This window comes from Odocoileus virginianus, chromosome 1 (assembly GCF_023699985.2).
Source record: "Odocoileus virginianus isolate 20LAN1187 ecotype Illinois chromosome 1, Ovbor_1.2, whole genome shotgun sequence".
Taxonomy (NCBI): Eukaryota; Metazoa; Chordata; class Mammalia; order Artiodactyla; family Cervidae; genus Odocoileus; species Odocoileus virginianus.
Window position 1 is genome coordinate 50029730 of NC_069674.1, and position 27527 is coordinate 50057256.

At 45.2% G+C, this 27527-nt stretch overlaps 2 protein-coding genes across 6 annotated transcripts in view; one reads left to right on the plus strand and one right to left on the minus strand.

The window, feature by feature from the left end:
• Positions 1-12433, plus strand: part of WIPF3 (WAS/WASL interacting protein family member 3) — an 82713-nt gene extending 70280 nt beyond the window's left edge. For 2 of the 3 annotated variants that reach the window (XM_070467939.1, XM_070467947.1), the window contains exons 8-9: positions 8170-8246; positions 10255-12433. In XM_070467939.1, coding sequence (XP_070324040.1) covers positions 8170-8246; positions 10255-10278 — 101 coding nt within the window. In that variant the 3' untranslated portion in view covers positions 10279-12433. Of the gene's footprint in view, positions 1-368; positions 2953-8169; positions 8247-10254 lie in introns of those variants that run through there. The other variant, XM_070467955.1, reaches the window with a different exon arrangement.
• Positions 12434-15424: 2991 nt separating this feature from the next.
• SCRN1 (secernin 1) overlaps positions 15425-27527 on the minus strand; it is a 64138-nt gene continuing 52035 nt past the window's right edge. For all 3 annotated transcript variants that reach the window (XM_070467970.1, XM_020892481.2, XM_020892482.2), the window contains exons 7-8: positions 21704-21884; positions 15425-19381 (exon numbers count right to left, since the gene is read on the minus strand). In XM_070467970.1, coding sequence (XP_070324071.1) covers positions 19223-19381; positions 21704-21884 — 340 coding nt within the window. In that variant the 3' untranslated portion in view covers positions 15425-19222. The remainder of the gene's footprint in view (positions 19382-21703; positions 21885-27527) is intronic.

Consider the following 27527-nt stretch of genomic DNA (forward strand, 5'->3'; position numbering starts at 1 on the left):
CACACAGCTCACCAGGGTAGATAGGTGGCGGTCTGTGCTGTGATCCTCTCCTTTCAGAGAAATGTTAAATCAGTGCCCACACCAGAATAATCTCCTGGTGATCAAGAAGTAGTAGTAGTTCAAATATAAACCCAACCTACTCATGAATGGACATCTTACAGACCAGAAAGGGCATTTGCCATTTCAAAAAGAAGATATGCTTTGGGATTGATGTGGCATTGGTGGGCATGAAATACTGCAGGAGCCTCCTAGCACAATTAAACGAGCATGTCCCTGCCGTTCCTGGGAGCCGCAAAGAGAACCTTGTTAATTATGTGAGTGTGAGCCTGGTACAGTTCATGCTTATCTGATTACATTTCTCCTTACAGTTTTCCTCTTGTATTTCTGCCACTGACCTGTAACCCCAGATCAGAGGTCTTCGTGGTCTGGGAGATGACTTTGGTTCCATCAGATGAGGCTATTTCCCTGCTCTTCTGTGACATATCTGGAGTTCTGTCTCCGCCTGCTTGCCTGCTTTCTCTCTGTCCTTCTGACGCACAGCACACAAACACCCTCAGGCTTAGTGCTTTCAGGGCTGTCTTCCATGTCTCCACTCTCCAAGTATCAGCCGTTTCTTTCTTTAGTAGACGACTTTTTCCAGTTTTTTAAAATGTTTTTTAGAATGCATTAGGTTCCTCAATCCACTAAACAGAATTACCATATGACCTAGCAATTCCACTCCAAAGAATTGAAAGCAGGTGTTCAAACAAGATATCTGACATATTCATAACTATTCACAATAGCCAAAAGGTGAAAAGTACCTGAATGCCCATCAAATGGTAAATAGATAACACAAATGTGGTGGAGCCATGCAGTGAAATATTATTGGACGGTAGGAAGGAATGAAGCAGTGATACATGCTACAACATGGATGAACCCTGATAACATTATGCTAAGTGAAAGCAGCATACATAAAGGTCACATATTGTGGGATTCCACTGGTACAAAATACCTAAAATAGACAAATCCAAAGACACAGAAAGTGGATTTAGCAGTTGCCAAGGGGAGGAGGGTATGGAGAATGGGGAGTGACTGTTAATGTTGTTAATGGAAAATGTTATATTATGTGTATTTTACCACAATAAAAAGAACGTGCAAAACCCTGTCACTAGGAATCTTTGGAAAAATGCATAGCTCACAAATATTCATTAACTTTAATGAAGATAGTAAGGGTGAAGTCATCATCGTATGGACAGATACTTATTAAGGCCCTTAGCACTGGAGAGATTTAGGTAAATGATCCCCTTGACCTATCCTTGAAAGAGTCACATGTTGGTAAAGGAAGAGAGGACAGACAGACACTGAAATATAAAATTTCACTCTGGTGTTCCCAGCCAGACTGTCATCATGGTCAGTTCCCTGGGAAAGTGGCTGATTGACTGCATCCCAACTCCTTTTTTCTTTATGTTTAATTGTGGCTTAAAAAATAGATAACATGAAATCTACCATCCTAACCATTTTTGTGTATACAGTCCAGTAGTGTGAAATGCATTTACACTGTTGTACAACCAATTTCCAGAGCTCTTTTCATCTTGCAAAACTGAAACTCTATACCCATTAAACAATTCCCCACTCTCCCCTCCCCTAGGCCACTGTTGTACTTTCTGGTTCTCTGGTTCTATGAGTTTGACTACTTTTGGTACCTCATATAAGTAGAATCATGCTATATTTGACTTTTTGAGAGTGGCTTATTTCATTTAGCATAATGTCCTCAAGGTTCATCCCTGCTGTAACATGTCACAATTTCCTTCCTTTTTCAGACTGAATTGCATTGTATGTATTTATCACATTTTGTTTATCTGTTTGTCTATCAATAGACACTTGGGTTACTTTCATCTTTTGGCTGTTGTGAACAGTGCTGCTATGTACACAAGTGTACCAATAATTCTTTGAAACCTTGCTTTCAGTTCTTTGGCGTATATACTCAGAAACGGAATTGGATGACGTGGTAATTCTATTTTTAATTTTTTGAGGAACTATCATACTGTTTTCCCTTTTATGTTCCTATTAGCATACACAAAGTTTCAGTTTCTCCACATCGTCACCCACACTTGTTATTTTCTGGTCTTGGTAGTTTGTTTTGTTTGTAGCCATCTTTATGGGTATGAAGTTGTATCTCATTGTGGCCCAACTCATTTTCTAAAATACATTTACTTTATATAGCAAAACTGGCTACCATTATATCCATTAGCAGAGAAACTTCTCCACCAGACACTTAGTAACTGACAGTTCAATGTGGTTCACACCATAAAGTCAAAGAATTAGATGTCCCAATACTAAGAGAATCAGAAGACAATGCCTGTGCCAAGGTATTTCTTTCAGCTTTTACGGAGGGCGGTTAGGTAGTAAGGACCTCTGGCCTAGTGTGTTTGTCTTAGCCATGCCTGATTATTACTGGTGACCACATTCCTTCGTGTGGTCTTCCCTGGTGATCACTGCAGATAAAATAGCAGCCCTTCCTGTCATTCTCTTTATGCTGCCTTTATCATCTCTTTGAAGCATGCATCACCTCCTGACATGTTATATATTTACCTGTCTCCTGTCTGTCTCCCAAGTACAATGTAAGGCTCTGGAGGGCGAGGATAATATCGATTTTTATTCACTGCTCTATTGTCAGCTCCCAGCATGGGGGCAGGCACTTGTTTTTGTTTAGTCGATAAGTCTTGTCTGACTCTTTGCAACCCCATGGACTGTAGCCCACCAGGCTTCTTTGTCCATGGGATTTTCCAGGCAATAATATTGGAGTGGGTTGACATTTCCTTCTCCAGGGGATCTTCCTGACCCAGGGATCGAACCCACATCTCTTGCATTGGCGGGGGAGTTCTTTACCACTGAGCCACGAGGACCAGGCACTCACACTCGAGAAATACTTGTTGAATTAATCAATTAAAAATCCACACACAAAAAAAATTAAAAAAAATAAAAAAAAAAAATCCACACACATATATTTTAATATATTGCTAATCCATTTACAGAAGAAATTTGAAAACAACACGAATTTCCAGAAATGAGGTGAAATAAATTAGGGCAGAGCCACCAGGTAGAATGTTCTGCATCTATTATAGTAGTGCTATTGAATATTTAGTGACATGGGAAAATGTCAATGCAACCTTAAGAAGAAAAACAAAACAACCTAATATACTAAAATTACATTAAATAAAACCTAGGGGTTTCCCTGGTGATCCAGTGGTTAAGAATTCACCTTCCAATGCAGGGAGCGCAGGTTTGATCCCTGGTCAGTGAGCTAAGATCCCACAGGCCTCACACCAAAAAAAAAAAAAAACCAAACAAACAGAATATAAACAACAGAGCAGTACTGTCACAAATTCAATGAAGGCTTTAAAACATAGTCCACATTAAAACAAAAACTTTTAAGAAAACCTAAATTAATTTTAAAAAGAAATTGTTTCATGAACTTATGTGGAGAGGGAGAAGTGGAACAAAGAAAGAAAAAGAGAAGCTAGAAATACATCCACTACAGTGTTAGGACTGGTTATCCCTTAGTCCCGGAATGTTGGGTGATTTTTATTTTCCTCATGCTTCACTATTGTGTCCAAGTGTTCTAAAATAAATATACATTACTTTTAAAAATCATTAAAACTAATTTTAAAATTCCAAATTATGGGGCGAGTGTCGATGATTAAGCCCACCCCTGGGCTGAGTGCCTGAGGAGGGAAGTGAGGCCCTATGGTGTGTAGGGTGACTCTGTAAGTTCTCTAGGTGGGATGGTGGGTCCCTCAGACCAGCGTCATCTGTGGCAGAGACAGCCAGGGAGGAGAGGAGATGCCAGATGTGCAGGTTCTCAGGCTTAGCTCTGGCAGATACGAGAATTATCATGTCCAGTGAAATGCGTCATGTCCTCTAGTCAGAGGCTATGAGAGGCTTCCAGCCTTAGAGCAGGGGAAGCCTTGTGAAGTTTTCCGGCCCAGTTCCTTCCAGGAGAGCAGTAGGAACCAAGCGGAAGTAGGGTGGCTGGCTTATGGTCACAGCTGGTGGCAAAACCAGGGCTCCAGGTGTGGTTCTTTGTTCCACACCAGCTAGGAGAGCCTGAGGCTGCTTCTTGACACGGGCGGGCTGCCTGACATACCGGAACAGCATAGACCCAAACCAGGGGTGGGCTCCGTGCCTTCTCAGGTGAGGGGTCTCCATGCAGAGGCCTAGGGAGAACCCCCGGCATGTGCCCTCAGCTCACTTGAGAGGAAAGGATGCACCTGACATGAGAAAGGAAGCTACAGACTCAGTGGCTCTGTATTCAAAAGGGAAAATGATGACTCCAGGTTGCTTTTTAGAGTTCAAACCAGCATCTTTCTGGATAAATATATTTTTAACAGCATCTTTTTCTTGTTTTTAAAAGATAGAAAAACAACTACACCCAGGGTAGTTTGGCTAACCCTCCTGTAAGTAATTATACAACATACAGGTCACAGAACATACAGGCCCCTGGAGAATACAGCTGAGGGCACCCTATCTCTGGCCCAGCCCATGTATTCATCCCCACAGGGCTGCACTGGAATCATCTAGAAAGAGCATCCTCTTCTGTTTTGCATCTCGCTTCATATTTGTTGAGCTGCTTTGAGATAGGAAGGGAAACAGAAACTACCATTCCATTTAACACCTGTGTCATACAGACAGGCTTCCCTGGTGGCTCAGCCAGTAAAGAATCTGCCCGCAGTACAGAAGACCTACGTTCAGTCAGGAAGATCCCTGGAGATCCCACTCTAGTACTCTTGCCCGGAGAATCCCATGGACAGAGGAGCCTAGCGGGCTACAGTCCATGGAGTTGCAAAGAGTTGGTTAGCGTTGCCAGTGGAATGTTCCCAGTCACAAAGAGTTGTGCTTTTGATTGCATGTAACCATCTGCCTCCTGTGTCATGGTCCAATCAGTATTCCTTCTCTGCACATGAGGCCAGTACCTGCAGCGTCGCGTTTGTTTCAGATACACAGTGTGATTCTCTGCACCATAACTGCTACCTTCCACCTGATGCCATGTGGACCCTACCTCAGAGAGATCGAGTTGGCCCAGAGCTGACAGTTAGATGTGCCTCTCCAAGGAGTCTGTTTTCTCCTCACCCAGCCCCTGGAATTGCACTCCAAGACTGGGAGGCGTTCTGGGAGACCCTCCAAGAGACCCAGCTTTGATGGCCAGCCAAGTTTGTAAATCCTTTCTGGATGATTTCCAAGCCCTGCAGTATTCAGCCTCTTGTTGGTTGGCTACCGAACAATTTTTTTTTAACACATGAAGATATCTCTGTGTCTGGGGAAAGGTATAAGGCTGGCCTGATTTACAAATGACAAAAAATAAAGTTGGAAGCCAGCGTGGCCCTCAGGCCGCTGCTCCTTCCACCCAGGAGTAGACTTTCTTGTTTAAGCCCCACTGTTCAGAGAAGTCTTTCACAGTCGGCTGCTCTGAAGCCACTAGCTCCGGACACACAGCCGTGTTAATAACGGGAAAAACAGGTGTCATCTGGTTACCAGGAGGCAGCAACAATGGTCACTCAGCCTGTCCTGTGTGCAGCAGACGCATGTGATTGGATAGAAATGGGAAAAGTCTTTCTTACTGCACATTGTGGTACCAAAAAAGTTTGAAAACCAGTATTTTAGTGAATCTGAAATGCTCTCCTGTAGGAAAACAGCCCATGTGAAGGACTATTTCAAGCAGAAGGGCTCTGTTTGTTGAATTCTAAGAGATCCTAGTGGCATCTCATAAGGAAATATTTGAGATGCCACCCCCCCAAGGAGATATTTGAATTAAAAGAATCTTAGGTAACCCTGGCAACTCTCAGCCACCCTTTTCTAGCAGCAGTGAAATTTCTTTTACAAGATGTAGAGTTTTCTTTTCTGTTTTATGAAGAAATTGGTTATCCTTTAGCTCTGCTGTTGTTTCCCATCATATTTATAAAAACTAGTGGGCACTGTTTACCTATGGAGAAGCTTGTTTTGTTGCCCAGTTGTTCTTGAAGAGGGGATTTTGCCTCCCAGGGGACATTTGGCACAGTCTGGAGACATTTTTTTTGTTAACACAAATGGTCTCTGGGGTGTGGAGGATGTACTGTTGGTGTCTAGTGGGTAGCGACTAAGAAGGCTGTGAGATCACCTGCAACCTACAGGCAGCCCCCCCAAACAAAGAATTATCCAGCTCCAGATGTCAGTAGAGCCAACACCCCCCAAACAAGGAAAAATCCAGCTCCAAATGTCAGTAGAGCCAAGTTAAGAAACCTTGGTCTAAAGGAAGGCTTTTCTGTGGCAGACTGGAGTAAGTCTAAGAACAGTAGTTTCAGGGTCATACTGCTGCATGGAATTCAACACATCAGTGTCTCTACTTTTTACAGGGGCTTCCCTGCAGGCTCAGCAGTAAAGAATCTGCCTGCAATACAGGAGACACAGGAGACACATGTTCAATCCCTGGGTCGAGAGGATACCCTGGAGGAGTATATACCCACTCCAGTATTCTTGCTAGGAAAATTCCCATGGACAGAAGAGCCTGGTCCATGGGTTCCCAAACAGCTGGACACGACTGCAACAACTGACCATGCATATTTGGCTAAAAATCTAGTGCTTCCTATGCCATTTGCCCCCCAAAAATCTTTTTCCTAGAACAGATGCATTCGTTCATTTTAAAAGTATTGTAATGAAAATTACAGGGCCCATTGGATTAATGTTTTCTAAGTTGTAGAGACCCTTCTATGTGGTAGTTCATTTAAAAAACTATATCGTACCATAGCAGATTCTTAAGATGACTTATATGTTCATTTTGTAGAAAACTTGAAAAGTGTTTTTAAGAGATTTTTAAAGAGCAATAAATCCAAAAGGAATCAATTCAGTATATTATTTACATTTTTAAATGGATTTTTAAATAGTTGAAAGAAAGTGAAAGTCACTCAGCTGTGTCTGATTCTTTGCAACCCCATGGAAAAGTCCATGGAATTCTCCAGGCCAGAATACTGGAGTGGTTAGCATTTCCCTTCTCCAGGGGATCTTCCCAACCCAGGGATTGAACCAGGGTCTCCTGAATTGCAAGTATATTCTTTACCAACTGAGCTATCAGGGAAGCCCTTTAAATAGTTGAGGTGTTGCTATTTATACAATTTCTAGCCTGCTTTTTTCTCCTACATTTCAAACATCAACCCAAATTATTGAGCCTTTGTAGACACTCAGATGGCTCTTTGGTGCTCCATCATATGATAACAAACCCTAGATTTCCTAAACACTATTTTTGAATACAGGTTATTATCAGTTTTTTTACTATCATAAATAATCTGTGATGGGTATTTCTGCTTTTCATGTTAATTTGTAAGTTGCACAGCACCATAAATTGTTTTAAGGGCTTTGGGACATGGATATTTAATTCCTAGACTGTGATAGAAGTAGACAGGAAAGTCTTGTACCAAATGCAGCAGAGAAAGAGACACAGGGACACCATTCGGATTACCTGGCTCACAGAAAAAGTTCTGGAGTTCCTGGGAATATGGATTTAAAACTTGGCTAGCTCAACCAAACCACATATCTGCCTATATACATACATATCTGTGTAAGTAAATGCCAAAAAGTAAAACCAAGCTAGAGGGATAAATGCCAAACTTTTAGCAGAGGTGACTCTGGGATAAATAATTGGGATTAGAGAGAAGGGCAAATTCAAATTCAAATTCTTAATTATGAGAATATATGTTCATATATATATATATAACTTGTATAATATTTAAACCTAACATGTTTTAGAGAATGAGTTGGATCCTCACAGGCAGGGCCTGAGCTGTGTCAGCACACACTTTTTACTCCTTTTTTAAACATCGCTAGAACAGCGCCAGCTCATTTGGGGTCAGGACGCACGAGCAAGTCTGTAGCAGGTGGGGTGTTCAGAGCTGAGAGGCTCACCTACATTTAGATGAGAGCCCTTCATAACTTCTCCTCCTTCCAGCACAGTGGACATGATGCCTCTGTATCCACGGTCTGTGACAGAGAAGCAGTGGGTGGAAACACAATCTAGGGCCAGGAGCCCGGGGGGTTCGGGTTGACAGGCTCAGGTTACCCTGGGTTCTTGCGCCTCTGCCCTGGGTGCCGGCACAGCCAGACTGTGAAGCGCACAGCCGGCCCACGGCCAACAGATGGTGAGATGGTCCCTGTGTCTTTCAGGCCGCACACCTGGTCCCTGGCTCCACGCCGAGGCGGGCGGGCAGAGCTCTGATGACATCAAAGGCAGAAACGCTCAGGTAACAGAACTCTCCGGTCCCTGAGTGTAAAACCGGGAAGCCTCCTCAAGAAGCACACAGTTGCTGAGGTTTGCTTTCCCCTTCACATGAATAGCTTCATGTTTTACCTGGGGGAAGAAGCCACACGGGCACCTGTGTTTCCAGCTGGGGTGAAATGCTCATAATTTCAAAACTTGAGTGAAAGAGGGCTTCTCTGGAATCATCAGTAGCTGCTTTGGCACGTGGGACCCCTGGGAATCCCTCTGCAACCATCACCCCGTTCACTGCCATCATTCTTCCCTCATTACCCTGGTCTGAGAAGCCTGAGAGAAAATCTCTGTAACATGCATAAAACATAATTCAGTATTCTCTGTCATCTATAGAGTACCAGGTTTCTTACCAGCCCCCCCCAGGGGGGTCGGGGCACGGGTTTCCACCATCAACATTGTCATTTAACTTGACCAGTTTAGCCTCAAAATTCAAGTGCTGGTGGCTAGGGGAAGGCTGGGGGGAGGGGGAAGCAGAGAGCTGCCCGTGTAAGACAGGCTTTGAAGAAACACCCTCATGCTTGCACAAGGCAACTTGAACACAGTGTGTTTTCTAACCTGGGCGGAGATGACATTTCTCAGGGCACAGGACAGGGTCTCATCTTTAGAGGCCCTTTGTTTCTTTGAAAACAGGGATCCTCTCCCCTCCTGGCCTCCAGTTTCAAAACTATGTGGCAAAAGGGCAGGACCCACAGGTTAGGTTGGACCCTGAAGGAAAAGGATGTGAGAAGGAATGAACTAGGTTCCTGGAAGCTGGGGGAGGTGAAGGTTCCTTGAAGGAGGACAAGCTCCCTCCTCCCCTTCTAACCACAGCTGATCCAATTTTGAGAACTGCAATAAACATTCTTGGATGATTGTAGGTTTAAAACTGGGTGGGTGTATGATTGTGGTTCAGAGAAGGATATATACAGAGGGAAAAAAAAGATAGGAAGAATATACACAAAGTTGTTAACAGGCATTCACTCTGCCAGCTTATGACTGAATTTGACTTATTAGTGCATTTATGCAATTTCTGAATTTTCTACAATAAATGCATTACTCCTGTGATCAGAAAAATATGGTAATAACCAAAATAATAGTCCCTACATTATACAATTTTTTATAGTTTAGAGAACTTACATATGCTATTTCGTTGGATCCTTTTTAGCAACTCTGTGATATAAGCTGGAGAGATTTATCTTTAATGCCTTTTTTCCATATGAGAAAACTGAGCTCTGAGGGTTAAGGAACTCACCTGAGGTCACACTTACAGACCTCTGACTCTTTGTCCAGTGCTCCTTCCACTGGACCTCACTGCCTCTTTCCCTGGCATGTCAGAATTGCCAGGACAGGAGTCACCCTCACCTTCAGATGTTATAAGCATGATGGAACATTCCGTACTGTCCAGTCCCTAACCTCATGGCAGGCACACATCTGAATCCCCTGAGCCCATAAAGTCTAGTCAAGGATGGACTGTAGTCTATCTTGGGCATCCCATAGTCAAGAAGATCTTTATGTCTAGGTGGACACCATGTTAATTCATTTTCACTTCAGTGATGCAAAAAGAAATTGACCAGAGAAATCACGGGGTTTCAGACATGGTGAACAGTGCCCAGGGGGTGCTCTTCTTTTAGGGACCAGAGCCCAAGTGATCCATGCAAGGCTGGGAGCCCTAAACTGGAAATCTGAAAGCCCAGGGTCCTTTCCCTCTTTCATTGCCTTGTCTTGAGATCGTGACCAAGTTCTTAGCTTTTCTTGAGCTTGCCATCAAGTGGTCTGCTGGTACTTGGTCCCTAAAACATTTTTTATGACATTCGGTCCCCACCTGAAACAAGCTACACTTTCATTCCTTCTCCACCCATGACCCGCTGGGTGAAGATCAGCACCTTGCACATGATGGAGCCATCAGACCCTGGCAACTTTGCAGGCATGAGGGATAGCGAGCCCTGGGGATAGTTCGTTGACCTTTGACCCCACCTGATAACACTGTTGTGTTTCCACAGTTAGCCCTTAAGACGCTCCGGTGAGAAGACGGATGAAGCCAGCGTCCCGTGGGCCATCTGGAGGTCCACATGGCAGGGTGGGCATCCCCAGGAGGACCTCAGGCCTCACCACTCTCAAGTCGTAGTTCAGCTGACACACGGGCTCTGAATGGAGCGTTTATTTATTGTAAATACGTGTTTTGCACAGGCTTTAAATCAGTATTATAGTTGACTATTTGAATAATTTAAAACACACAGACATTATTTCTCCATTTCTTAAAGTGCACCTTGGCACAAGTGACAGCCTTGTCCCACCGCATAGTGTCCATTCCATGACTGTAAATATGTCTGCAGGCTGGCCCTCCCTAGGCTCGGAACAGTTTTTAGAAGATTCCTTAGCTTCCCAAAGTCATAGTATCCACAATGGCTTCTTATTGGCATGATTTTTCTAGTCTCATCACACAAACTGCAAAATCAAACCAGGTAATGCCTTATGAACGACGTGGCTCCCTGAGAGTAGCGTGTCCCTCACACAGATGCCGCCACATGGCCCCCAGTGGACGAGACACCACGTCCCGCTCCCGTCCTGCAGTACAAAGATTCTTTTGCTGCCTCATGTAAATATAACACAGATCAAAAGCAAGAGTGGCCTCAGTCCCTCCAAGGCTGACCACAGGGCCCCTTGTGTAACTGAACAGTCCCGCAAGTAGCCAACGCTCTCACTGTTTACACTGCCCCTCGTGCGCATGTTTCTGCAATGGTCCTTCCTGTCCCTCTGAGCCCTCATCCTGGCAGCCGGGGTGAGGTGAGCTGAAGGAGATTTCAGTATGTTCCCTGCAAATTAGAAACCTGCATAAGTCATCATTAATTCTGTCTCAGAGAGCTTTTCTTTTTCCTCCCCTGAGTGCAGGGTTTATCATGGAAAGCATGACATGAAAAAGTATAGACTAAAACATATTCTGAAATACCTGCCTCAAATATCAAGTGTCCCCCGCCCACCCTTAGGGAACCTGGATCCACCCATCAGGCAAACCTTAGCGCCCTTCTGAGCTGGTCTGAGAGTCCCCCAGTCCCTGTGGTGGCACCCCTCTAGAGGGGAGAAGTGTATGAGTTCAGCTAGCCCTGAATATGGATGGGTCAGGACTGGCTGTGACCTGTGGCCGCTCCTCTCATGCCCTTTTTCTGGGGCTGGCAAGGGAATGAAAGTGTGTTTTGCTTGCTGCCTGACCTCATCCTTGGAGAGAAAGCTGTGACTGAGGAAGGAGAGAAAAATAGAAGCAAACTGACCCCTCATCTGTGCTCAAAATAGCTGCAGATTAAAGGAAATCCAGGAGAGGTGGAAAGAAAACAGTGAAAAATGTTTCCTTTGAAACAGCCCACTCATGCCCTCACACCTTGAGGATGTAATGCCCAGAACATGCCATGCGCAGAAGGCAGACCGTTAGTAGGGTTTTGGCAAACATGTGACCGCATCCACCACCTCCTGTCTGGAATGGAGACTGACCCTGACGTGGTGTCCACCATCATTGCGTACTTTCTCATTCCAAACAGAAGCCACTGAGCAATGTCAAGTTCCCTTTCCTGGGGAATAAATCACGCCAAACTGTAACAGCTAAATCAATGAAAAAGAAGCTTTTGCAGGTCATCAGCTGTACGTATAGCTGATCTGTCTTATTGGTTCTGCAAGGTTTCCAAAAGGTCAGAACTTTTTTTATATAACACTATCCACTCCACCTCTCTCCCAGTTGTACAAAATAATTACAAGGGTTCTTTAACAATCATGATTAAGAAGGCGCTAGACAAAAACCGTTCCACCTTCGGAGTAGACTGCCTGCCCCGATGAGGTGTTTATACACTGATGTTCTGTACCACTGGGATAGAAATTCAAAATAAAACTATTCAAGGTCAGAGGGAAGAAACGTGCAGAAACCAAAAATTGCAATTAGGGGAAAATCTCAGGAATCTAGCATCACATCTCTCCTCCAGACCCAGTACTGAATTCCTGCCCTCTGAACTCTTGCGGCAGGACAAATACTTCACCTCTGGACCACAAACTCAAACAGAGTGCCCCTCCCATCCTCGAGTAATCTCCCCAGCGCTGTGGTCTGTGACCCTCCGAGTGTTTCCCATGTATTTTATATTTATTGATCTTCCCTCTGCAGATTCATTTCTTTTATTAATAAACTTTAATAAATGGGAATGCTTCCAGTTGTTTACTTGTTAAAGCCAATTGAAGGTCGCCAGCACCAATCTAAGCCAACCATCTTTAAGGATTAGAAGGGCTCAGACAGGATACTGACACAGGACCCAGCACTTGCTGTAACATTCTTTGTTAGAAATGGGGCCTTTCTCTTTGGAGCTAAACTACAGCTAAACTAAACTACAGAATGTCTTCCTGACTTTTGTAGCTAATTAAATAGGTATTTGAGGAAACCAAGCAAGGGAAAAATTCAAATGTATTTTGTAACAAGTAGATAACACGATCCTTATTCACTTCTATTAATATCAAACATGCTTACAAATTCTGCTAACTTGTGTTGAAATGGAGCAGCTTTCAACTTGAAGTGTACTTAGCACCACCCCCTCAGCTTAGCAAATGCCTTAAAAAATCTGTGTGGAGCAGTCTCATCGCCGTCTCCATTATAGTGTCTTCAGGTGCCCTCTTTGGAACCTGGTACAGGGGAAATAAGGTTTACCTGATAGGTATGTTGGCTTCAGGGAAAATATGGATCTGAATCTTGATTCTGCATCTTACAAGTTTAGGAAGTAACAAGTTTAACTAGTCTATGCCTCAGTTTCCTCATCTGTAATATAGGGGCATAAACATGTCCTTAAGTGTGTAGCGGTGAAGATGGAGTAACGTAACACCTGGGCAAGCCTTTAACCCTCAGGTCACAACAGACTCAGGTATCAGTTTGCACAGACACACACACACACACACACACACACACACACACACACTGCAGGGTACAAGCAGTTTGCCTATTACACTTTCAGTCTCACACTCAGCTCACGCTGGTTGTGTCTCAGGCATTCCATTCAGATGTTCACTGAGCTGCTCAGATCCCTGGCTCTGTTGCTGGATAACAAGGAGACAGCAGTAATTACAGTTCATAGATGCTCCTGAAATAAATCTCATCTAGAAACTAATTTCAAAGTTAGCTGCTACACACTTTACATCTGAATTAGTTAAGGACCTGACTTGTTTTATCTGCTGTCTTTATTAGTAGAGGCACAGATAAGCTCACATGACCAAAAGGGCCCATCTGAGTGGAGAAGAAAAGCAATGGCCCAAGATAACTGACAAAATGGATGATGAACTTTAACCATTGACTGTGGAGGTAGATGAAGTGGCCATAGTTCCAGGCAACCATGGAGTCTGGGTAGAAGAGGTGGTGCCTAGAAGGGGAAGGGGAGCAACTTAATGGGAAGGGCTGTGGACTCCAGAAGCAAGTTACAGGTTCTCAGACCATGCCCCCGGGGGGCCTGACATCCTTCACAATCCTGTTACAAACTGAATTGCATCCTCCAAAATGTCCCATGTTCAACTCCTAACTCCATACCTCAGAAAGTAACCTTACTTAGGAATAGAGTTGTTGCAGATATAAGTTCAGATGAGGTCCTACTGAAGTACGGTGGACCTTTAATCCAGTATGACTGATATCCTTATAAAAGGAGAAATTTGGACACAGACATATACACAGTAAGGATGCTGTATGAAGTCAGAGATTAGGGTGATGCTTCTACAAGTCAAGAAATGCTGAAGATTGCCAGCAAACCACCAGAAGGTAGGGAAGAAGAGTGGACAGGTTCTCCCTCACAACCCTCAGAAGGAACCAACTCTGCCAACATCTTGATCTTGGACTTCTAGCCTCCAGACTGTGAGATAATAAATAGCCACCCAGTTTGTGGTCCTTTATTATGGCAGCCCTAGCAAACTAATACACACTCTGTTACCCTGGAACTTTGCAGGAGTTTATGTTGATGGAAAAAGAGCTGAGAATAAAAATAGAGTCAGCAGTTCCTTGTCATATAAACGGGGTCGTCATTTACTCTAACCTTGACATAGGTCATTGGTTGCCAGTGACTAAGTCCTGTTTTCAAGAACAAGACATTCGGTTGCATTTCCCTGTCACATGGAGACAGAATCATCGAAGTAACCTGGCATTTCTAGGTCACAAGAGTGGGAAGAGCTGGTTTCTTTCTTAAGTGGCATCCTTTCCCCTAATGGAGTTTCTACGGCTTTAAAATAAAGATGCTTGGCATAGATGGCACCAGCCATTGCTGATTTTTTTAATTTGGTAAAATACCCATTAACATAAAATTTACCATTTTAGTAATTTTTAAGTGTACAGTTCAGTTGTGTTAAACAAATTCACTGTGTTGTGTGACCAGTCTCCAGAACTCTTTTATCATCTTGCAAAACTTAATACCCCTTAAACAAAGACCCCCCATTTCCCTTCCCAGCCCTCCAGCACCTGGCAACCACCATTCTACTTTCAGGCTCTATGAGATTGACTACTCTTGGTAATTCATAAAACTGGAATCAAATAATTTTTGACTTTTTTTGAGAGTGGTTTCTTTCATTTAGCATAATGTCCTTGAGGCCCATCTATGTTGTAGCATGTGTCAAGAGTTTCCTTCCTTTATAAGGCTGAATATCCCATTGCTTGGCTATACGTATCATTTATTCATTCACTGATGGATACTTGGCTTGCTTCCACCTTCTGGTTATTATGACTAATGCTAGTATGAATATGGGAATAAAAAAAGTCTCTTTGAGATATTCCACCTTCAATTCTTTTGAGTATATACTCAAAAATAAAATTGTTGGCTTATATGGCTTAATTCTTTTTAATTTTTTGAGAAATCTCCATATTGTTTTCCATATCAGCTCTACCATTTTATGTCCCCATCAACAGTGCAGAGGGTTACAATTTCTCCACATCCTTACCAAAAGCAATTTTCTGTTTTCTTGATAACCATCCTGACGGGTGTGAGGTAGTATGTCATAGTTTTGTGTTTATTTTAAAGAGTGAATTTATCCACACAATGGATAAATGAAGAAAACGCTTAACTGATTGAGTTTTCCAAAGATTTCAGTCATAAAATATATCCCCTTTCATACATTTTCTATGTTATGGCCAATGCTCGCATTTATTAATGAAACACAAGATAGAAGAGGCCAAGGGACATTAATCTCAGTACTTTTTTATTGTATGTTTGATGTATTTAGAGACAGTTCCAAGGGCAAGCACTGGATGGGAAAGTTATCTGGTTGGTAGATATTTGTACAAAAGGCTATTAAGACGACACAGTCAGTTCCCACTGCAGGAAACAGAAAGGTTCTCCTTTTTTTTTATTCCCTGCCCCTAGCGCTTTTCAGCTCGCACATTTAACTTCTCACAACAGGACCGCAAACATATACATATTCATCCCCACGAGAAATCCGCATATGACATCTTGGGATGTTTGGATTCAATCAGATAAAGCACGTTTGACACAAACCACAGGAGAGGAGCTGGGACTTAAGACCGTGTGCAATGAAAGGCCACGACTACAGGGAAGCACAGGCGGTGCTGGGCTGCGAGACCCGCCGCCCGGCCCTCCCCCGGCCCCTCCCCTCCCTCCTGGGGAAGCTCAGCTGAAGACCTTCCCCAGAAACGCCTGGACTACCCCTCAGTCAAGAACGCAGTCCGTGGTTTCTCAACAGATACACTGGCCCCATCTGGCTTTCCTGCTGGGCTGGGCAGAACTTTGTAACAACCGGACCAACCTGGGAGGACAGCGGTGAGCAGAGTTTGCCTCATTGATAATTATTTTTTACACCTAATAAATCCATCCAAAAGTGAAGGAACTTCACTGCTAATATCTAATAGGCACAGACTTGCTCTGTTAGCTTATAAGAATGACTCTTTCTAATAATAACACTGTCTTATGTTACTGGGCACTAAAGAATCACCGTAATTTCAAGTATGTCCTTATTCTACCTAAAATTCCAAACCATCTCCAAGGATGAAAGAGTACTACTTCTGCTGTGCTAATTTACTTTTACTGGAGCTTCTGCTCCTCCTCAGAGTGAGTGGTAAATCCCATCTACTGCCAAGACTAACTAGCTTATGTGTGGTTACGGGGCGTGAGAACAGGGGAGAGAGTCTGTCCTTCAAGGCCACGTCTTCCTCCTGCACAAGGCGTGCACAGTCCCCTCCCGTCCCCCAGATTGTAATGGATACACAAATGGTATTTTAGGAAGCTATTTACACACTGACCTCTAAACATTAATTTTCATAGTTTACCTTGCATATATTCATTTTCCCCACACTGCCTTTAGAAAATCAATCCCTGGTCAAGAAATTATCCACGTAATGATAAGCATTTTTCAAAAACAGAGTCTGTTAGGAGCATTTAAAAACAAACATTCCTCCCCAGCAAGTGTCCTCAAAATCCAACTGCATATTTCAAACTGTTACTGTTGCTAGAAGTGAACATCCACATCAGCAGATTCTTTGCTCTCTTCTTGTCTTTCCCCACGCATCCCAATGCACAAAGAACCTCTCCACTGCTATTATTCAAGCTTTAACTGTACACTTCTGTACAGGTCTAATAAAAGCATCCCAGCCTCTTTAACTTCTGCCACGAAAGGGCTGCCCCGCCCTCTAGTGGTAAGACAGTGGCATCACAATTGTGATAATAGTGTTAACCCACAGACCTCTAGCTGTGGTTGGCCTTTTTCTGGGTTGCTGGGCTAAGGTCAATGTCCTTAACAGAATTGGTCATTGTTGTTTCCCACTGCACAGTGGCTGGGTAATGGCATAAGGCTGGCTGGGTAGTCCGTGACCTTTGCTTGGCCCATAATAATGAAAGCTGGGCCTCTGGGTAATTTATTCTCACTAGACTTCTTTTGCTCAAACCCCTAATCACCTTGGGTATCTCAGACATGCCAGGTCTGAGGAACTGTTTCTATGACAGGGGAAGGAGAGACCACGTGGTAGAATTCTGTAGTGGCTTTTTGCATTATCTTGCTCTAAAGAACCACTCAGCAGGTGGACTTGGGAGGGGATGAGGTGCCTGTGTCATCCTCAAGGCTTGCCCTTCCCACTCAGCAGCTGTAGACACTCTCAGAATGGCCATGCCACCTAAGAGGAGACCCTAAGCTCTCACTGAAAGCTCAGGCCAAACCCGGACAAAATTCAGCAACCACAAGCTGCTGGGAACAGTCACTGTTAATTTTTTCAGCTCAAATATTGCTCCCATGTCTCATCACTCACAGTGATTTTATATACAGAATTTTCAAAACTTCTGGGCAAAAAACTCACAGTGCTCTTATGCCTATACTCTTAGAGGGGAGCTAGTAGAAAAAAAGATTTGTTCCAGTAACACCTGTGACCCTGTGTCTACGTCTGTGTCTGGGGCCCAATTCCTCTCCAGCTCTCATGGCATATGATACATTGCAGCTGGAAAAGGAGTCTAACTGGAAGTCATTTCTGACTCCTAGCACTCATATTATTTCCATTTGCAAATACCTATCACCAGTGAAGGTGACTGGGCCCAGACGGTACAGGTCAGGCTGGAGACATGAAGCCGAAGCCCTCCCACCCATTGCTATATTAACATGCACACCTCTCCTCCTCATCGCTGCCTCTGTCCATGTCAAGAGTGGTTGAGAGTTTCAATAGCTGGAGGTAAGACCCTGCCACCACCACCACCTGCCCACTTCAGCTACTAGCCTGAAAGTGGCTACCTGGCCATGTGGGGTGCGAAGAACAAAGGGAAAGATCAGGGCAAGCCAGGTGCTTTCTCCACAGCTTTGTGGGCTGTGACAGGGTTGGGCAGGAAGGGCGGGGGTGGCACTGTCCCCTAGAGCGAAATGCTTCTCCATCCATCTGTCGCCTTCCTGCCCTCTGTCTTCCTGTGCTGAGCCCATCTGGTCTTCTTCGCATGCTCTCCTGAGCTCTGCTGGTAAGTTAGATCCTTCATGCGCCCACAACATGGGAAACAAATCAGTTTAATTAAAGTCTCTGCTGAGATAATGGGGTGGCTGCTCAGATTCCAGCTACTTTAACTAGAATCTAAACAGCCAAAAGTTTCTCCTTTTCCTTCCCTCATTAGCTGAGAAATTTGCAGCTTTGTGGGGTGGAACTCTGCCACAGGGCCATTTAATTAATTCTAAACTAGATGGCAGTAACCAGGCCCAGAATCATTTCAAGACACAAGCGCATCTGCGCGACGGGTGAGCAGCCACGCCCGGATTAGGAGTGTTACTTGCAGCCGCCCGGAATCCCTACGGGGGTGGGGGCGGGGTGGGGCAGGTTCCAGCTCACACAGCAGGTGGAAGCCGTCTGTGTGGATCCACCACACACAACCACCGTGCACAGGTTCTTTCGGATCAAGAGAATCCGGATGGAGCTGTGCCTGGAGCCAGCGGAGCCCCCTTCATTCCTTCCCACTTGTTTTGCCCACTTGTTTTGCATCTCAGAAGACACAGCTGGGGGCATTCTGCGTTACTGGCCTGCACTCAGTGGAAGCCTCCCTCCGGCACACACATAGAAGAGCTCAGGGCCAGACAAACGCCTTTTGTTAACCTGAAAGAAACCGCTACTCAAAGAGTAAGACCAAGAGATTTTGCCTTTCCCGCAAACTCGGCGCCAAGGAGCCTGTCTTTGATGGACGGCTTTGATGGACTCTAGTCCTCCCATGAAAAGGCTAATGTGTCCATTGTCACTGAAATACAATAATAGCAGCTTAAAATCCACAGTCATACGATCGGACAACAGGCAAGGGGATACACATTATACACTGCAGAAGGAGGGGATCTACGCTGCAGAAGAAGGGGGCGGCGTTGTGAGGTTCAAGGCAGAACACAAGGGGACAGTGTGACTTTGACGCATCTGAACTTTCTCATTTTACTCGGACAGGAGAGTGGTTTGTTTTGCTGGTAATTTAGTAAGGTGGGAAGTTTTAAATAAGAAGGGGAAAGGGAACGCTTACTTCACTTAAAGAACTTAATCTCCGTGTCCACACAGTCATAGAAGAGATCCCCCACTTCAGCGGGGTCCAGGGGGTCACTGCTGGTCAGGATTTCCTCCATGGCTTCCAGGCCTTGCTTCTCTAGTTCCAGCATTGTCTTCCTCAGCTTCTGACCTTGCTCCTGAGAAGGACGAAAAGAGTGGGGGCCACTGCAGAGGATGCTGAAAGCCCCCCGAGGGCCCACCCCACTCCATTCAGTGCGGGACGGCCACGGGTGCTTCTAAAGTCCCAGCGTGACGATGTCACTGCTCCGCCTGGAATACTTACAGAGCTCCCACTGCATTCAGGATGCAATCCAGACTCCTGACGGACAGTGGAAAAGGCCCTGTGCGGTCCCCTGGCTCCTGCTTGTCACCTCCTGCCTTGCCTCCTGCATCTCCTTTCTTTGCAGCCAGACTGAATTAGCTGCCTTCCTCCAACCCCTGATACTCCTCCTCGCCATTGCACAGGCCACCCTGCTCCCTGCCAACACCTGGTCAGCTCGTGCCCACCTTCAGAATGCCCTTCCTCTGGGCTCCCCCCATCCAATGCCTTTCCTTCTGCCATGGCTGTTCTCTTCCTGTCTTGTGATGGTCTGTCTACTCGCCTGTGTCCCCCGTTAGACCACAATCACCCAGGGAGTAAGAACTAGGTGGATCTCTACATTCCTCCGTGGGACAGAAGAGGCACTATCAACAATGACTTTTGAATGAACAAATGGATCCATGAATGGCATGCCTATCCCCAATTTACTTTTTCTTCTGAAGGGGTGACATCTCTCCTTCTAAATGAGAGTCACTCATTCACAGTGGATGACAGTGAGAAGCTTTCGTTTGTCCAGTTAGTCCAAGAATAGAGAAACAGATGTCACCATTCATCCACCATCTCCCAGTGCTGCCTTAACTCAACCCAATGGTCATTTTCAATTTCAAAGTCCACCCAGCCTCATCTATCTCATCTCTTGGAAATTTTGTGTAGGATGCCTCAGAACACTCGGGCCTTCCTACCCCTGCCTTCATTTGCCAAATAACCAGAAAACAGTGCATCAGGGAGTGACATTTTCCCCCTACTCAGGTTAACTGTCATCCACCTAAAACATGCACCATCAGAAAGCAGGGCAGGCAGCCCTGGACAGAGCTCCACGCAGTGCAGGGGCAGCATTTTGGTTCCGGGGACACATCTGGCAGGTAGGACAAATATCAAGGAACTGTGTGACTTTTACATGTCAGACGGTCATTTCTGGGGCACAGAAGAGCAAGTTCTAGAAACAGTGAGACTACTCTTCTCGGAGATGATTTCTGAACTCACTTGGATTTACTGTTGATATTGTCCTTCTTTATAGCCTTTTTAGAAAGTCCACTATACCAGATGGAAGAGAATAAGCTTACCCAGTCCATGCAAAATGTGTGCACCAATTCCCTATAAGATGTCCCTCTTTTCAAGACAAAATGGAATTTTACAAGTTGTTAAATAAATGCTTGGGAAGCAGATAAGCATCTAACAACTATGTTCCTTCCTTCTCTGTCAGCGAATAGAAGCCTGGAGGGACTTCCCTGGTGGTCCAGTGGTTGAGAATCCCCCTCCCAATGCAGGGGACGCAGGTTCAATCCCTGGTCAGGGAACTAAGATCCCACATGTCATGGGGCAACATGTTGTGTGCCACAACAACTGAGCCTGTACTCTAGAGTCCACATTCCACAACTAGAGAGAAAAGTGCGATGAAGAACCAGCACAGCCAAAATTGTTTAAAAAATATATAGGCTTGGAGTTTACTTGAAAGCCTATCACTAACAGCAGCTATGGGCATATATTGAATATTTCTCTTGTTTGAAATAATGTAACTTTAGTAACCAAAGTTTTGGGTGGAGGAGGGAGGGTTGCACTTTGAAGAATAACTGTTTTAAAACTGACAATTAATTTAAAAACCTTTTACAAGAAAAAATATACAAAATTTAAAATTTACCATTTTAACCATTTTTAAGCATACAGTTCAGTGGCATAAATACATTCACACTGATGCAACCATCACCACCAACCATCTCCAGGGATTTTTTTGAAGAATCACTTAAAAAAAAAAAAACAAAACAAACTATGATTCCATCTTTAAAGTGCTGCCATAATACAACTTTTTACCTCCAAAAATATACAAAGAGTTTCTGACTGCAGAAAACCAGTTCTCCCGACTAGTACTGCACATTTTTGTTATTCCCAGGTGGACAGTAAGTAAAAGAGGGATATTCTTAGGCCACTGCATTTTGAATAACATCAAAAGTGGAGGCTTGCTTTCACTGGGTTTTGAGAGGCTGGCTGGAACAATTACCACCAGCATTCTAGCGAGGGCTTTGGGAGCCTGGGTTTCTGGAAGCAGACTAGCTGGAGAGGAGGAGAATGATGAGCTTGTTATCCGCTTTCTGGTCTCCTTCCCGGTGACCTCACCCGCTCCAGGGCCCCCAGCCAGGCTCACCTCGTCACTCTCCAGGACGGCACGGGCCCACTCGTGTGCCTTGTACAGCTCGTGCCGGCGGTCTGGCTTCTCCTGGAACCGAGGCTCCTTTTTGGCTGGGTCATCGTCCCCAAAACAGGGAGACTGTGCTTTGGGGACTAGTTTTACATCATCGACAAAGATGAAAGGCTTGAATATGGACCTGGAGAGAAAGGAGAGTGCTTCAGCCAAACCACGTTCAGGGCGTGAAGACAGCAAACATTCCCGGGGTCAGTTCCTGGTGGGTGGTGAGTGGGTGCCTCCTAAGAGAGAGAGTGCCAACTGCATATTTTAGTGACTGTTTTAATAAAACTAACTGCCGATTATAAGTTGCAAAGTGTTCTATTTACAGTGAGGAGACATCAACACAGACTAGCTTTGTTCTGGGAAGGCCATTTGAGAGCTCCTTTCAGTTCCATGAACATACACATGGGGCTTTGAGCAAAGGGCACAATGGGCCACCGATCTGAGTTAGTCTTTTGCCACCATGGTCCACAGAAAGAGGCCCCCTGGAAAGGCAGGTCCTGAGATCTCATCTTTTTTTTTTTAGGTTCTACCTTATTTGAAAATGTTTGGAATATCTCTGACAGACCCAAGGAGGGCACAGATGAAGACAGATGACCAAAACAGAATCCCAGGGGCCCCAGAGAGGGCACACCATAGAGAACAGAAGTCTGGTTGTGTGAGAGGGCAGCCGAGGGCACAGTAGGCGGCTGAAGCAAGAACTCTTTGATTCGGCTCTTTTGGCACAAGGGGTGTAACTCAGGGGACACGGCTCTGTATGCGAGTGCCCATGTGTGTGTGCACATGTATGCGTGTATATACCTGTGCATGTTCTGGGCACACAGCAACACACCCCTTCAGATGTGCACACACCCTGAAACAGCCGGGTATCTAAGAAACTGCATCTTGGGACTCTAGGCCGATGGGGTCTGTGGCGACCGCAGCTGACTACAACAACAGGGAGACAGCTTTCCTCTCCCGGCTCTGCACCCAGCAAGAACATAGCTGGATCAAAACAGCGTTCTGGGGGAGCACAGGCACTTCTGGGCCCCGAGAGTGGCCTGTTTTCAATCACACCATGGGGGCACCTGCAAAAACAGTCGGAGAGAATGAGACATACCCACACCCAGGTGTATGGCTCGACTGGGGTTATTCTCTGTCCTCCTAACTTAGTGCATCTTGACCCACTCTGTGCCTCCAATGGGTGAGAAGTGAGCTGGGAAGTTGAATCCCTGAGCCCCGAGGTCCCCAGGCTAGAGGCAGCCAAAGCAGCTTTCCCAGTGTGCCACACATTTTCACATACACCACCACCTGCAAAGCACCGGGAACCCGTGACCCTTGCACCCTGAACTGTGTCCTTGGACTTGAGCATCAGTATCACCCTCAGGCCCCGTCCTGCTGACCAGAACCTGCTTGACAAGGTCTCCAGGGGACAGATGACATCCAAGTCTGAGGAGCAGGACCAGAGACAAGAGTAACCAGCAGCGACCCCTCACATTAGTTCCCTGAGGTTATCAAGGGACAAGGACTCAGGTGAGATAAAGACCCTGATCACAGCACGGAAGATACTTAAGCTCATCTTAATTTCATTTGAATACTGAAAGCAGTTGTACCCTAAGCTTGTGAAGTGGGTGAAATGAGTTTAGTCGCTCAGTTGTGTCCGACTCTTTGTGACCCCATGGACCGTATCCTGCCAGGCTCCTCTGTCCATGGGATTCTCCAGGCAAGAATACTGGAGAGGGTTGCAATGCCCTTCTCCAGGGAATCTTCCTGACCCAGGGATTGAACCCGAGTCTCCTGCATTGCAGGCAGATTCTTTACTGTCTGAGCCAGCAGAGAGGCTACCAGGTGAAGCGGGTGGGACTGGTTAAGTTCTCTTCTCTCTGGTGATGCCAACATACACAGGAAACGGGCTCTGTCCACCGAAAAGTATGAGGTCTAGGCACATGGGCTGGACCTAACTCCACAAGGCCAAGTCCTCCCAAAATCCTTCCCTCCCTGAGATATCAGGAGCCACCTTATACAGAGGTAACACTCACTACCACTTGCTACTGCCTCCTGAAAATGCAGCACTTCTCTTTCCTCCTCCTGAATGTCAAGTGGGTGAGTGTTCAAAGTGGAAGGAAATAATGCAAAATTTTAAAATGTCTACAAAATTTTGATCCCATAGAGTTGAATTCTCCAACTGGTCATTTGGTTGAGGGCATTTTGAGGGTTTACTAGAAGAGGGTAATGAATGGGGAGGGATAGAAGAGGCGGTGATAAGGCAGAGTCCAGCAGACAGACATCCAGAACTAACTGCCTCCAGGCCCCTCTGGTCTCAGACAACACAGCAGCCTCAGAGCAGGCAAGCATCCTACCCTTCCGGGCCTGACAGCCCTCGGGGTTTCCTGAAAACTCAGGGCGCATACACCATCTTCTAGCAGACTGGAAGCCTCCTGCAGCCTCCTTGGCCTGCACTGAGATCCCTTGAGGGACCCTGCAGCCCCGAGCCTGCATAGTTCACACCTCCTCCCTAGGCCTGGCATTGCACAGACAGGGGTCAGAGCCAGGGCTCCTGTTGGCTTCAGCTTGGACTTGGTGGTGAGGCTGGGGCAGGCTCAACCATGGCGAGGCAGGGGATCGGCAGTGTCCAGCAGAGCCGCCGAGCCCGGGCTGCTGAGGAGACCCCTTGGGACAGGGGCCCTTCACACTGGCCCCAGGCCAGACGGTGCTCATTTCTGTATCCCATACAATCTCCCGAACTGAGCCTCTCTTCTCCACCTCTCAAAAGTCCCGGTGCGAGTAATGTTTCATAGGCAAGCCTGTCATTTAATTTTTGGAACTCTGTGCTTTACTTACTATGCGGCTCAGGACCATCCTGAAACTGGCCCCATGGGGAGAACCATGGCACCGGGTCCTCCTGAGCAACTGTCCAGGTCTGCCTGCCTCACCACAGCAGGGCAGCAAACTAGGCTGGACTCCGAATGCGGGTCTGCGTCCCAGCTTGACCTCTGATCAGCTGTGGGGCCCATCATTTTTCCTCTCTGTCTCTCAATGGGCTAAAATGATCTCTCCCTTTCAGATGCTAAAGCTATTGTGCTATTTCTCTTTCTACGTCATGAGGCTTATGAACCTGTGTTTTCAAGAAGTTCATGGTAAGCACAGTTGTGGTCTTCTGCACCCAATACACAAGATAACAGCAGAGTTTAAAAAAAAAAGTCAAAACCCCCTGACTGATGGAACCCCAAGCCAGTCCTCATTCATTGGCATGTGGAGGTTAGTGAGAGAGTGTCTGTGGCATGTTAAGACAGGAGCGACTATATATTTATCCCTCCCATCCATCCATTTTAACTTTAAAAATAAGTAAGTTAATAATATGATGAGGTTTCTATAATATTCTAAAGCAGCCAAAGTCCTCCAAGAACTTTTTTTCCAAAGTCTGTAAGGAACTCAGCATCCTAAGCTGCTAAAAACATGAAGTATATATTCGCCAGGTGGTTATACTCACTTGGTCGTGTCAACTCTTTGCGACCCCATGGACTGTAGCCCTCCAGGCCCCTCTGTCCACGGGATTTTCCAGGTAAGAATACTGGAGTGGGCTGCCAGTTCCTCCTTCAGGGTGTCTTTCTGACCCAAAGACTGAACCTGTGTCCCCCGCACTGGCAGCTGGATTATTTTACCATCAAATGGCTAAAGGGAGATTCTTTTTTGAGACTGAATAAATAAAATTATTGCCATAATAAACTGCAATAACATACCAGAATGTGGGAATCATCTATAATTCCATCCTGATCACTTATGTCTATAGATCCAGAAAAGGGCAACCTGGAAAACTCAGTGGTTTCCAAATGTTTTGATTTCTTACCAAACATTACAGAAAATCACATTAAAAATCCAAGTAGGTGAGAACATACTCTGACATTTTCCCAAAAGTGAACCTCAGATGGTAGTTTCTTAAATGCCACTTGAATGAACGTATGTTCAGAGAGATGAAATGACTTGATCAAGGCCATATACCCAGCCAGCGGCAAAGCTGAACTGCCTGTGGGTCATGACCACCCCTCCCAGCACACCCAGCTAGGGTGGGCCCAGTTTATCACTCATATTGAGCACCCCAAGAGCGGTTCATGGCTGACTCTGACACAGAACTCTAGTATCACTGGCCAGCTCACATTTCTTACTTCAAACATGGCTGTGTTCTTACCGATGATGCAGAAACTCCCAGAGTGATGGGCTTAACTTCTGCCCCAGAGTCCCCGGTGGATCTGCTCACACAAAAACAGCAGCATAAAGGCCCCTGCTTGGATGAATCTGCTAAACTTTAAACTGATCCGATATGGGCCTGGAAGAACCAGTTTCCCTCAATTGCATGTGTCCCTCTGAATGGTTCATCCATGGGTCATCCCAGCTAGGCTGTGAATCACTTAAATCACATAACTAAAGCCACATCTGGCTGAGAGCAGAACCTACCTGTGAAGGGCATTTTCATTTAGAGGGAAAGAAAACTAATACCTCTGGAGCCTGGGACACCCTTTGGGCTGGATCCAGATACTCTGGGAGGTTTTCAGAAGTCAAAACCATGGGGTGGAAGAGAGGAAAAAGATACTGTTGGGAGAGTTAGGAATGAAATCAAAGGGCTATTTTACACAAGGTCCTCAGCTGGGTGTCGTCCATGCAGGCTGCAGCCCTGTATTTACATAAACCACAGTGTCTATAACATTATCTCCAATAATGAAAAGGTTCCACTTGTCCCTGACATTTTAATTAACCAGATGGAACAGTCTCAACTGATGCAATGTAGACACTCAAGCCTAGTACCTGGGAAAAGAGGAAGCAAACACCACACACACACACCCTGTATCCCTTGCATCTCTCCAGTTCCCTGCCATAAAGTGGGTCAAAGACCCTCTTTTCCTAGAATTTCCTCCCTATTTTCTGTTTTCCAGGCTGAATTACATGGCCTAATGCAATTAAAGGAATGGGTTGGGAAATAGCCTTCTAACATTTAAAATGGAAACACTTTTAAATCTTTCCTCCACTTGATTTATCCTCCTGTATCTTGAATATTTGTGTGTCTTCTCAGATGTGAGAGCTTCTAAGTAGTGGAAGCAATAAGCCCTAATTCATAGTGTCTGCTGATTTCCACAGTATAAACACACTCAATGGGGCCCTTTTCAAGCTACCTGTGTGACATTACTGAACACAGGGTTGGGAAGACAGGACATCATCAGCTCTCACAAACTCCAGTACAGCAATGGAACTTGGAAATTACATTGTCTCAAAATGCAAAGCTACCTCTCTGCTCTTTCCCTTCCCAATCCTTCATATCAATGAAGCTTTAACAGATATTGCCTTCCACGAAGCAAATGGTTAGAACTGGTATACTAAAGCCAATCAGTGTCACTATATGGATGATCGAGGCACCAGCTGACTTATCAGAATATATCACATGATGGAATTTGCCTACTCAATAAAATTAAAGTTCTTCTGCATCTCCCTCTATCTCTCAAATTCTGGCTTTTGTATCTGCCTCCAACTCTCAAACTTACATAATACCTGGTACAAATCAGGAGGGAGAGAAAGGGGGGAAGGAGGAAGAAAAAAGGGGACTATGGGAACAAGCTATTTTGAGAAAAGGATCTATAATTAATATAGTGAGCAAAGAGCCAAGAAGTGCTGAAGCGGACAGAACAACAGTAAGATCATGTCCTTTGGTTTCTAACATTAATTGGGAGGATAAAGAACAGTCTTTGATCATAATCTTTTGCAAGGCCACTGCTCTGAAACTATTTCCTGCAAACATCTCTCTAATGTTTTTAGC